The sequence below is a fragment of the Lemur catta genome, chromosome 8 (assembly GCF_020740605.2).
Source record: "Lemur catta isolate mLemCat1 chromosome 8, mLemCat1.pri, whole genome shotgun sequence".
Taxonomy (NCBI): domain Eukaryota; kingdom Metazoa; phylum Chordata; class Mammalia; order Primates; family Lemuridae; genus Lemur; species Lemur catta.
In genome coordinates, this window is record NC_059135.1 from 3,849,407 (window position 1) to 3,862,724 (window position 13,318).

General features: G+C 52.1%; 1 protein-coding gene across 1 annotated transcript; it reads right to left on the reverse strand.

The window, feature by feature from the left end:
• Nucleotides 1-724: 724 nt before the first annotated feature.
• On the reverse strand, nt 725-12,839 carry ACKR3 (atypical chemokine receptor 3). Its single transcript, XM_045558703.1, has 2 exons — nt 12,739-12,839; nt 725-2,632 (listed from the first exon to the last, which is right to left on the reverse strand). The coding sequence occupies exon 2, from the start codon at nt 2,605-2,607 to the stop codon at nt 1,519-1,521; it is 1,089 nt and encodes a 362-aa protein (XP_045414659.1). The 5' UTR covers nt 2,608-2,632; nt 12,739-12,839; the 3' UTR covers nt 725-1,518.
• Between the last annotated feature and the right edge of the window lie 479 nt (nt 12,840-13,318).

Here is a 13,318-nt window from a genome sequence, read left to right on the forward strand (position 1 = left end):
TTCCTACCTGGTAGCAGCCCCGAGCTCACAGCCAGACTGGAGCACCTGACGTGGGTCCACCATCGCGTTGGCAAACAGCTCTCCATGCACAGCGGTCTCCTGGGAGGTGGAGGTGGTGAGGGCAGAGCCTGCGCCTGCCTACTGAGCTCTCTGTGGTTCTTGCAGCTCCACGCAGAGCTGGGGAGGGCACGGCAAGAACAGGCCACTCTGAGAGTGCACTTTCACAGTGCCAGCAACGGCATGCTCCGGCCAGGAATCCACTCGCCGTGGGGCCTCAAGAAGGTCATGGGTTGGTATAATTTAAACAGAAAGTTCAAGTAGGAAGCATTGCTCTGGGAGGTATTCACCTTAGCACAGAAGGCCTGGGGGACTGTGACACGTGGCCCTGGAAGCACACAGGTGGTACTGATGAGGACATGACTCCTGGACCCCAAAGCCATCCTGGGCAGACAGCTGGCGGCTACCAGCTCCTCTCGGCAGCCATCTAGCTGCACCTGCCGGCCAGCTCCCATCAAACCCATGACTGCCTGAATATTGTCCACAAAAGCAAAACAGCCCTTTTCGTATCATTTCATCCAAGTTAACCCCTTAGGTTTTGCTTTACGGTAGCATTCCTTTTCTAAACACATTTACACAGTGGCCTGCGTGCCATACACACCCACTTAATCCTTATCATACGTGCCACCTAATGCCAGACACGCTTTAAAACTGAGGCTCAAATGCATTGTTAGGAAACAAAAATCTTTATTAAAAAAAAATAACTTACACATTGAGAGAGCTCTCTGAAACACAACTGTTCATTCTGTGCACAGATTTGCGGCCCCAAACAGTTTTTTGTTGCTTTTTTTTTTAAATGTAACTTTATAATACTATTAATGTCACCAACTGCATTACAGAGCAGTTGCTGTTCCACATCCCGCGCTGGTACAAAACACCACACAGATATAAAACTATGGTAATAAAACATTTCAGCCAACAGTGGCATATATTTATATCTTTATATATATTTATATATATATATAATTTCAAAACAGCTAACAATTAATGTCATCCTTAGTCAAAACTGAAGTCAAACTAATCTTAAAACTACAACATTCTGAATATATGTCAGCACTATACCTCCCATACAATATTTAAAATATATTTGACTTTCAAATACATTTATAAGGTACACCAATAGTGAGAAAATAAAGTCTTAACATTTAAATACAAATCACCATATAAAACAAATTCAGGGAACACAGAAAGTCCTATCTTACAGAAGTCCAAGTAAGCCTGTCCTGACGCCGGCTTCGACACTCCGCAGTACTGCCCGTCACACGACTGTCGGGACACACAGCCAAGTGACAGCCGCGTCGTCACAGGAAAGAGAGAAAAAGACGGGCAACGCCACACGCTCCCTCTTCACGCTACTCAAGCGTCAAGACCCGAAGCGGCTCTGCTTTACTCTAGAAAACCAGGCGGCCCGACGCCCTGTGCGAAGCCAGCACCCGTGTCCCAGAGCCTCTGCAGGGAGGGTCACTTGGTGCTTTGCTCCAAAGCAGAGTACTCTGTTTCTGAGACTCTGGAGGCATCGATGAGCTTGGTGAGACCTGTTTTGGCCGAGTACTTAAAGATGAAGGCCTTCATCAGCTCGTACCTGTAGTTGCGATTGATGAAGCTGTAGAGCACAGGGTTGACGCAGCAGTGCACCAGCGACAGGCACTGCGTGACGTGCAGGGCCGTGAAGAGGGCGTGCTCCAGCTGGCAGGTGAAGGGGATGTAGTGCAGGATAGAGAAGATGTCCAGCAGCACCGCCACGTGGTAGGGCAGCCAGCAGACCAGGAAGACCACCACGTAGGAGAAGATGATCTTCCGGCTGCTGTGCTTCTCCTGGTCGCCGGAAGCCGAGATGGCTCTGGCGAGCAGGAAGTAGAAGACGGCGATGATGGAGAAAGGGACGGCAAAGCCCAAGACGACGGAGACCAGCTCCATGCCGATCAGCCACTCCTTGATGCTGTGCTCGGGGTAGAAGGACCGGCAGTAGGTCTCGTTGTTGGAGGCAGACGTGACGGTCTTCAGGTAGTAGGTGTCAGGCAGGGACACGCAGAAGGCCAGCAGCCACACCAGCACACAGACGACGCGGCGTACGATCTTCTTCCTGCTGCTCGAGGTGCTGGAGAAGTAGGTGATAGAGAGGTAGCGGTCCACGCTCATGCAGGTGAGGAAGAAGATGCTACCGAAGAGGTTGATGGAGAAGATGAGGTGCGTGATCTTGCACGTGAGCTCGCCCATGGGCCACTGGTTGTGCTGCACCAGGCTGACCACCCAGACCGGGATGGTGATGACAACCCACAGGTCTGCGATGGCCAGGTTCAGGATGTAGCAGTGCGTGTCGTAGCCCGTGGTCTTGGCCTGGATGTTCACCCAGACCACCACGGAGTTGGCGACCATGCCGATCACGAAGATGAAGATGTAAATGAAGGAGAGCGTGTACAGCAGGACGCTCTTGTTGGGCATGTTGGGGCACAGCACCGTGTCCACAACGATGCAGTCGCTGCTGTTGCAGGGCCAGGTGATGTCAGAGAAGTTCCCCGGCTCCGCGTAGTCGAAGAGATGCAGATCCATGGTTTGAGGGGAGCGATCCAACGACCTACAGGAAAACCAAACAAACAAAAGAGATGGGAGAGAAAAATCACTTCATTAGAGAAAGCTCGAGCTTAGGCAGAATGCTTTTCTAGTGCCCCAATACACTCAGCTGTTTCCCTTTAGCTCGGCAATGTCTTTGCAAAGAAAGGGGAAAAGAACCATAATAGAATTCTCCAAAACAATCCAAAATCTAAATCCACGTGAGGCTCCAAGAGAAAACCTGTGTTTGCTTTCTGTGTCTTTCCATGGCTGTGTTCTCATGGCATTGCCAGCCCACCTGTGCCCAGGTGTGAAGTCCCCACGGTGCAGGGGCCAAAGAAACCTCAAGTGGCTGAGCCACGGCCACAGCAAGGCCGTGGTCTGCTCTCTCGGCAGGGGGGCTGAGGAGCCACTTTATGTCCCCACAGAATGACAGCATGGATCTGTTCCTGGCACTGTTGTATTACAAGTGTCCTGCTGTGGTGTCTTTATGAAAGCATTTTAAATTCTCTTCTCCATATGCATTTAGAATGTGACTCAGTGCTTTTATATTTCTGCTAAATTCACATGTGAACCTGAGCCTTGGGCCGCCTTCACCTTGCAGTGGTGGAGACCTCTGGAAACAGGGTGATCGTATGCGGAGTGCCCTGCGGCTAGACTGCACCCCAAACCTGCAGACTTGGGGCTTGCCACACGGTTTTCAACCGAGAGCAACCAATCAGCTGTCTCAAGCCTGAGCCGTCGCCTGGTTTTCCACGCCTTTATTTGTTCAACTGCTCCCAAAGCAACTTGTGCCAAGACTCAAAGCATGGAAGTCAACACCTGCCGCATTTCTGGAGGGCTGGTGATTTTCTCAGCAGTTTTCCCTGCTGACCTGACGTGAGGCCAGCACCCCAACTGTTGCCACTCGACTCCCAGCCACAAGGTAGCCACGGGTCTGGATGTGATTTTCCCACAGACTGACCGGCCACGAGAGCTACCAGTGTTGCCTTCTGCTGCCCATCTGGCTGCAGTCCTGGGTCAGCAGGGAACCCCGCCTGAGCCCCTCTGTGCAATTATGGGGCAGTGTGACATGAAGAAATCAGCCCCCCGAGTGCTGTTGGGGGTGACACGGTTCAGTGGCTGTCCCTCCTTCCCCCTCACCTGTCACAGCTAAGGACTGACCTAGAGTGGAGCTTACTTGCCACGTTCAGTTAAAGTGGACTCCAGGTTACACCGAGAGCTTCCTGGAGGATCGAGGACAGCGGGCAGTGGGTCGGTGCCCAGGCGGCCACACCAGTGTGTGAGAAGCCCCAGCTGGGAAAACACCTGCCGGAGCAGGTGTTCCTGGCTGGGATTTGGGCCCCTCTATTCGTCAGTGTTTGGCCTGGGAGCAGTCAGCGACCCCGCCTGCGTCCACCTCCCTCCGCACAGGCACCCTGGGGAAAGGGCTAATACGGTCTGGCCCCCAACAGACGCCCAGTAAAACCTCATCCTTCTCCCTCCCTGGCCGAGCAGCAAACCCGGGGACTCTCCAGCCCGAGGTTGGCAGCTTTTCCCCTTTAGTGAAAAGCGGAACCTCACTTCACTCTTTCCTACATTGGAAACTGGCGCTTACTGGCTGAGTAATAAATATTCCCGGAGCAGGGGGTTCACGAGCTCACCCGAAGACCGAGCGGCCTGACGAGTCTATCCTCTGTCACAACATGAACAGGATCTCTGAGAAGTGAGAAATTCTGCCGCCTCCCAGGGTCACCTCCGCAGCCTCAGAACTCAAGCTGATGACTGACTTGGATCCCCAACTGCAGCTTCTGGGTAGTCCCCGCCCACCCCCATGGGACTGAGCAGCTGTGGGTCCCTCCTGGTGACCTAGCCAGGCCTCAGCGTCCTCCCTTGATGGCCACAGGCCACATAGCCTGACCGTCCTCAGAGCCACCCACCAGGAGGGCTCAAGCCCTGTGACCACCAACTTGCTATAAGGCCTGATACACGAGCACAGCACCCGTGGAGATGAGCAAGATCAAGTTTAGGACAAATAAACACAAATTAGGAGACTTTGGAACACCCTCCTAAGACACAGCTCCAAGGACTCCAAAAGGACTTGGGCCCAAAGGCTGTGGAGGACGCCTGGGAGAGGCTGGGCCTCCCTGACCTGCCTCACCTGCCCCAGGGCAGACAGCCTGGCCCAGACTGTGCCTTGAAGCGACTACTGCCACCTCCCCTGGGCTCTGAACAGCCTGGTGCGACCCTCCACTCTGCGTCCGGATTCTGGGAGAGAGCCAAGCGACGGTCTCACCCTTGCTCTCCTGTGGGGCTGCAATGCAGTGACCCTTCGTCCTTTTCCCACGTCCTTAAAATGAAACACATTTGCAGTGTGGCTTGGTTTATAGAAGCCACACTTTCGCCCCATGATCTCATCTGACCCCAGGCTCCCTGGGGAGCAGAGCCACTGGGGAGGATGACAAGCCACCACCCCACAGCTCGGCCGGCGCCTGCCTCGGGCGCCTGCCTCTGCCCCCACCGGCACAGCCACTGGCTTTGGCAAAAGCAGCCATAAATCCTGGGGTCTGGGGCCATTCACAGGGGCGGGAAAGAAAGAAAGGAGCGACCCTCAGCCTTTGTTGCCTGAACCTGGGTCCGGAACCCGCCCCACCGCTCTCTTCACACCAGGAGACACTGCTCTGGCTCGGCCTCCCTTGTCCTCCAGCGCAAGACTTGCCAGGTGCTGGCCGGCAACAGGCCCACGTGGGGGGCAGGGTCACAAAATGAGAAGACACCTGGCTCTCCTGTTGCCAGCACGCCCTGTGGGGACCTCCCACTCTTCCCACAAAGCAGACTCCCTCACACATGCACACCCGGGGCTGCCAGCCTCAGGTGTTCTCAGTCCAGAGCGGTGGGGGGGACGTGGAAAGGGCTCAGGGACCCCTGGGGTTTCTGCCTCTGCCCCTGGAAAAAGAAAATTTGATTTAGTGATGACTCGTCCTCTGAGTCAGTCCCGTGACCACCACATTCCCTGCCCGCTCTGCAGGGGATTTCTGAGCTGGGCACACCTCCCTCAGCCACCCTCTCCCCGCCCCTGCCAGGGCAGCACAGTGGGAAACTTCCAGCAGGGCCTCGCTGCGCCTGCCCAAGGGCTGGAGGACAGAGCAGAGGCTGGGGGGCCCGCCGATCACCGATCACCAACCGTCAACCACCCATCAGTGACGGTCAATCGCTCACCACTGCCCAGCCCATGCTCGGACTGGCCGGGAGATGAGGCCAGAGGCCCACCTTGACCACTGGCCTCCTAGAGGCCTGAATGGGCCTCTCTCCGCCCCCTGCAGAAGGCTCCGCTGGGCAGACGAAGGCAGGGGGCACAGAGAGGAGACTAAGCAGACAGTGCAGCCATCAGTCCTCTGCAAACTTCAGTGGGGAGCAAGAGAAGACAAAAAACAAGAAAACAAAAACGTCACACAATAGCTTAGCCTTTTGTCATTTCAGTATTTTCCAGGCATTAGGTTTCAGAATCAAACAAGGAGCGTTTCCAGAAAAGAGATTATTATGTGACAAAGACAATCCCCTCATTGAAAACGGGGAGCTGCGTGTAATATGGAATGTGGTCTGCAACAAAGGCCCTGCTGCCCCGCCCGTGCGCAGGACGTCTGGGGTGGGCAGGGCCACTCGCATGTGAGGTCACTCGCTGATGGCGTGTGTTCACCATTGGAGCAAAGGACCTTCCTAAATTACCTGCTTAGATCTTAACAAGTGACACTCTCAGAGCCCCCGCTATGAACAAAAGTATGACAGGGCAGACTATGAAATACCCACCCAGGGCCCCTGGTTCCCCATGGTCTGGTGACAAAGCTCCCTGCAAAATCTGAGAGTGGAGAGAGGGAGGGAGGGGCTCTAACAAACTCCCAGAGTGCCCTGCACAGGAACCCCAGCTCCCCTCGAGCAAAAGCAGGGCATTACCTCATCCAGCACAGAACGAGCCGACTGCGTCCGCCCACATCTGGACCGGCTGGCCCGGGTCCTCGTACACAGACACAATGCCTTGCAGCCAGGCCACAGGTCTGTCTGTGCCGGGAAGCGGGGACAGCTGGTAACCACAGGACCTCAACCCATTCAGCCCAGTCACCTCTGCTGGAATCAACCAGCAACTCCATTCCCACTTGAGGCCAAGACTTAAGAGAAATTTCTGGGTGTTCATCAAACCTGCCCACTGCCAGCCTCTCCACGGGTCAGTGCCCACGCCAGGGCAGGCTGGGGGTGGTGAGACCCACTTCTGACACTCAGGTTTTAAGGCTTCTGTGTAAAGACTTGAGACAGAATGAAAAGGGGGCTCAGAACAAAAGATGTTCCCAGTTCTATGCGTTTAGAAGTTCACACATTTCCCTTCTGGAAATATTACATGTCCCTAAATGTACATACAAGATGTTTATTAAAGCAGTATTTATTCACTAGCAGAAATCAGAGACAGCACGAATGTCCATCAGCGGAGGACTGACCCCACACAGTGCGGCCGGCCCGTCGGGAGCATGCACGGCTGTAAAGAGAGAGGGGAGCCCGCCTCTACGAACACGCAACACACTGTTCAGTGAAAGGCCATGTGCAGACACACACACAGAGTACAGTCCCATCTGTGCAGAAAAGAATTAAAAATGATGTGCATTTGTCTATGTAAACATACGTCCCTAAAAGCACAGAAAATGATCTGCAATACGTATAACACTCAGGGCCAGGAGAGTGGGATGAGGGGACAAGGGAGAATTGTAGTTTTTACTCCACAAATTTCTGTATTATTTGAAATTGGACATCAAGAATTCAAAAATTTTAACAGAGGGAGGAATGATCCACAAAACAATAAAGGTTCATGTATGTTCCATTTTTCTAGACCACAGAGACTCAACTGAGAACAAAAAGCAGCAAACGTCAGTTTTTGTGCCCTTTTTCCTAACATTTACTGTTTTATTTCGTTGTGTGCTTTGCACAGGGATCTCTTTTTTTGGCGACCTGGTCCCACACCTGCACCCCGACAGCATCGCGTGTCTGCCGTGACAGGAAGGGACTTTTCCTGTGGCTGGCAGTGGCCGTGGCTTATGTCTGGCCCTCCCCGCTGGCCTGGGGCCTGCCACTCTGCCACTCCTCTGCCACTCACAGTCCCAAACCATGCAAGGGCTCTTCTTTGTCGGCCGGAGGACTTTTCTGGGAGATGCCTCTCCCTTCTGAGGTTTATTATTCATCAACCAAGTATCCTTGACAACGACGGAGCGACGGCAAGCAGCCCGAGGTATTTAGCTGCATCCAAATGGTTTGCCTGAGCTCACCCAGTGAGCCGGGGGACAGCCAGAATTAGAAGTCCCCAAGTTTAGATTTCCATGGGGCAGTGGTTTGCCTGCAACCAACATGTCCTTATGCTGGTTAGTTCCTTCCAGCGGCTGCCCAGTGTTAGGGAATCTGGCCAGTGTTCACCAAAACTGCCTTGGATACGCGTGCGATCTCCCATCACAGGCGGGAGGCGCTTCTCACCTGGTGCCCTTTGCCCTCCTGTTTCTCCCACCTTCTGCCCACCCCACACTGCACATCTCCAACTGGACCACCAAGCTGTCCACATTTCTCCCCCTTCACCTTGTCCCTGCTCAAGCCCCGCAACCGGCAAGGTATCTTATTTATCTTTGTGTCGCCACAGCCCACGAAGCAACCTGGCACATAGTAGGTGTCCAACCCCTCAACAGTGACTCGAGCTCCACCAGGGCCAGAGATCCAAGGCCTGGATCGGAAATGTGAGTGCAGAAGAGACTTCTCTGACATCCTCGCAGAGCTGGTGCTGGCAGAGCCTCTCTGAGGGGCACAGCTCTGGGGCACGTGAGGATGACAAACCAGCATCATCTCACCCCGCTCCCAAGAACTCGCCTTCTCACTGGGAAGGTCAGGATGGCACGAAGGCCCACTCACCCCCACGCCTGGGCAAGGTGGTGGGTGTCCCTGCGGCAGGGCGATGAGGGATTTCCACTCCAGGGGCTCATGGGGCCTTCAAGGAGGGTGGGGTGATGGAGGAACCTTCCAGAAAGGCCCTGCCATGAAGGCAGAGTCACCCAGCCTGGCGGAGGCAAAGACCCTCCACAAAGGAGAGATGGAAGTAAGAGCTGGGCCTTGAAGGGTGGGCAGGGAACTCAGGCCTGGGCCTGCCCGTGCAGGAGCCAGGCGGGTCTTGAGCAAGGCCAGGGCTTTGGGGCAGAAAAGGCTTTTGAGAAAGGAGGCAGAGGGCTCTGCAGTGGGTGCTGGTGCCTGGGTGCAGACCAGGCTGCAGCAGACACCCCGAGGGAGGGGGCAGTCGCTCCTCTACAGCAGAGCAGATAAGATAATGCAGACAGGCCAGAGGCCTGGGTCCCAGCTCCGAAACCAGGGGCCCCTAGCCCTCTGGGCCCTTTAGGACCTCTGCCTCCTCTACTAGATTTCTGCAATTTGTGGCCTGTGACCTGCAATGGAATTTCATGGAGAAATTCAGTGTTGTCCCAAGACAAGAGCTGGTCACCTTGTGCAACTGCTCTCGCTGTTTGCACACTTGGAAACTGAGGCCAGGACAGGACTGGGTTATCTCGGGCTGGTGGCTAAGAACAGAGTTCTCTTCCCACTTCCAGCTTCTCCAGAGGCTTTGTCCAGTGGGAATCACACTACAGAAGCTCATGTTCTGGTCTCTTTACCAAAGCACCATCCACTTGGCTGGTCCCAGTGGGTACTGAGTGTGAATTCAGATAAGAATCCTCACTACCTCTAGAACCATCAGGCAATTGCACATCACAGAGTTTGATTCTTTTTTGCCAATCCTGCATCCCGTCTATGGGGGACCCAACCAACCAACCTGGGGCAGAAGTCCAGGAAAGCTTCAGTCCAGGCAGTCTGTGGCTATCTGCCAGGCCTGATGACAGAATGGGGAGCTGTCTGTCCCCCAGTGCCAAGCAAATGGAAAACAGTCTTGACCACACATTTATAGTGACCCTGAGTGGTCTTATTTTATGCAGTAAGTAAGTGCTTTGAATTCTTCAAGAACTCAAAAAATAATAGAGAAAAATCCATGCCCAGACTCACATACAGGCCACCTATCCTCGGAGTCTTCAGACATACTCCACAGTAACACATGGCCCATCCTCGTCCGCGTTAAGTATTGGGGGATAAAATAAATCCCACATCCAGAAACCCGATCTGGTCTGTTGTGCTCAGTTGCCCGCCAGGGCAGCAGAGCTGTACCCAGAAGAGCAGATCCAGAGAGTCCCACGTCACAAAGGGAGCGTCTGGGTTGGCCGGGTGTAATCAGAGCCCTAATTCCCACCCAGCTTAGGACCAGGACAAGGCAGCGGGGGGTCAGCCAGGCTGGGAGAGCCGCCTCACTGCTGCCGTCAGCTGCACACGATGGGACTCCCAGGAGACTGCTGCACAGTCTTAAGCTCTTCATATAAAATTGAGGGAAGACGTCTAGGAAGGTATCTGTTACAACAGGAAAAGTGAAAGACGCCTGCTATCTGGCAGGCCCAGCCTGCAAAATGTGAGGTCCCCCACACTGCCCAGGGCTCCTTTATCTGACCCTTGGCCAACAGAGGTTCAAGGCCACCTGAGATAGTCTCAGCCCCCTCCGCCCTTTGAGCGCTGAGGACAGAGCAGTTTGCTTCCAAACTTACTTGTAGCTCTGCAAAATAGTCACCATAAAATTATGCAATTCCCTGATCACTTTAGTAATGAAGCAATAATACTGGGTTTTTTTCCAATTCTAAGTTAATAAATTCTTAGTAAGAAAAGCATTAAATATTCCCTGCAGAAAACCATCAAGTATTCAAAATCAGGGACACTCCCTCCACCCCTCCCTGTCCTGATCTGTCTATTTCTTGCTTACGTGCTTGTCTGCTTTTGTTTTAATAGGAAATATACATATTTCCTGGAGCTATAGTTTTTCTTTACTGGGCTTTGAAAACATTGGACATGACACAACCTTTGGCTCCTTTCTAAATTATACCTACACACATGCAATCCAATTGGAAGGCATTTTAATACTATTCTTGTTCCTTAGAGTGAAACTAAATTCCTTGGTTGCCTAGTTTAAAGGCACAAATGCCTTTTGGCCCCAAATTCCATTCGTGTTCTACAAAAATCATTTGAAGAAAATCTAAAGTTCCAAAATCTCTGAGGTCTTTTCTTTCCCCTTGGTTACTCTTAAGGTTTATAAAATGACTGCCCTTCAGCCTCAGGTCTGAGTAACTTCAACCAGTTTCCCTCATGTAGACTTTAAAACAGGAGCTCTCTTCCTAAAATGATCACACAAAAAGCCACTGTTCCTGATTAAGTAGGGTTTTTTGTTTTTTGGTTTTTTTCTTTTTTTTTTTTTCCATTCAGAAAGCCTATACTCAGCCTGTTCTGGGCCTGATTAGAAATCATAATACCTTTTCAACTCTCTGAGGACTTGCTGTTAATATGGGATAAACTCACCCCCGAAGTCCTGGCTCCGTTAAGCACAGACATGCTGCCTTGGCTATACTTTCTGGAACTTTTTTTAAACTGCGACTGCAATGCATGCCCCTTTAAAAAAAAAAAATCTGATGGGCAGCAAAATACAGCCATTTCTCAGTTTTTTCCTTTGCTTTTCCACCCCCATCCTGTGTGGCTTCCCCCCTTCCCCCTCCCCAATCTCCTGGAGGTTGTGGCATTAGGCTCAGCAGTTGTGTGCACATTCAAGTGTTTATGGCAGAGACTGGGGGAAAAAGAGCAAATTGTTTCCAAGCTAGAGCTCCCATGTGCAACTCTGCTTTAGAGAAAGGCTTTGCACTGGGGAAAGCTCATATTCTGATGAAAAATAGACAAGCAGTTTATCCATTTAAAAGCCATAGAAAATTAAAGCACAGAAATCGGCAGCCTCCGCTTTCTCTGCTAGGCATGCCCACTTGATCTCCGCATTTTCCTGGAATAAATAAAGGGACACAAAGGCAGCATCTGCTTTTAAAAAGAAAAGAAAAAAGTTACCACATTGAGACTTTGCAGACTGGAGTTTCAGGGGATGTCACTGCACCAATACCTTCAAAGGGCTGTGAACCATTTAGGGAGGCTCTCTCCCACTTTTGAAAAACTAATTAATGCTGTAGTGAGCAAATGAATTGAAAGAAATAAAGGAAGGGAAAGGAGAAGAGCAAAGAGGAGGAGAGGAGACGCGGGGAGAGAAGAGGCAGGAAAAGAAAAGGAAAGAAAAGAACAGAGGAGAGGAGGAGAGACAGCCAGTCTGACTTTTACAACTTCTCATTCTCCCTGGAAGTTACAAGTCTTAGCTAACCACCCATCACGACCTCATTCCAAAGTTCTTACTCTTAGTCGCCCCTTGAATCTTTATGTATGCTAACAAAATTGAACAACATTCCTGTTTCACCTGAAGAGTATATTTAAATTACAGAATAACTAGACTTTTATGTGTGCTTACGTTTTTCCAACTGAAGTTGGACCTAACACCTTCTGAGAGAACAGTACTCAAATCAGATTAGCAAGGATGCAATCAAGAGACACGAAGACCGGGCTGTATTTAACATTCACATTTATAGCTTCCGGACTCACAGGATCTGGTAACCCCCCCAAAGCACAGCATTCAAATACATTCTGTATTTGCAAAGGTTCTCGGCACACTTATCTGTTCCACTGAAGTATGCCTCTTAATAAAGTGTTCATCTTTCTGGAATCACGTATTTGCTGCCAATTCTATTTCCAAATTGAGATACCAGAAGCAAAACATGTACACAGTGGTGCCAAGCTAATCCACGCCAAGTTTGGGCAAGCAGAATGGACAGTCTGTGTTCTTGCAAAGTTCCCCTGCTTACTGGAGCTTAAATACCCACAGCAGCAAATAAACGCCAGATTCCTAAATCCAACAGATACACATGGAAATTTCCTTCCCCAAATGACTTAAGAAAACTGCCCTTTGCTTTCTGCGGCGAAAGGTGATGCCCCGGAATTAGCAAAAGCTCTCTGCAGGGCAGACGAGCTCCGTGCAGCCTGAGCTCTCAGAAACCAGACCCGCAGACTCGAAAGCACCCGTCTCAGCGATTTAAAAAGCTCCCTTGCAAAAGGCCACCGTGCTTGAGAGCAGAAGCCCTGCCTGTGGCCCTTCCCCTCTCAGCCAGGCGCTGCCGGGCGCTTCCTTACCTGGCTGGCTGCGCTGCTCGCCTGGCCGTGCTGCTGCGCACCGCTGTGCACCGGGCGGCCGCGCTCAGCCCGAGCAGCTCGGAGCAACTGCGAGCTCTCGGCCGCAGACGTGCGTTATATACACCGCGGGGACCGCAGGCGCCTCTAGATGGCAGCTTTGTAACCCTCACCGCTCTCTGCGCGCCGCCCCGGCGCGGGCATGCGCGCGCGCACGCGCGCCCCTGCAAACCGCGCGGTCTGCAGTTTCCTGCACCGGCGCGCTCGCGGGAAACCCCAGCCGGCCTGCATCTGCAAAGTCTAACGCAGCCGCGAGGTCCAGACCCCATGGGGGAAAACGTCAGCACAGGAAAAACCGCAAAGAAACCCCAGTGATTTGCAAAAGCATCAAATATTTATCTGGTCTCAGGTATATCTTTAATAATCCCATTAACACCAAGAGGTCCTTTGAATGCCTTTTAGCTCTAGGGAAGACTTTGTTCCCAAGACGGATTACTCTGAACTCCTGAACTTCTGTGTTGATTTATTAAGCCTGGCTTTTCTTTGTTAGTTTCTCCAAAACAGAAGGAACAGTTTTGGTATG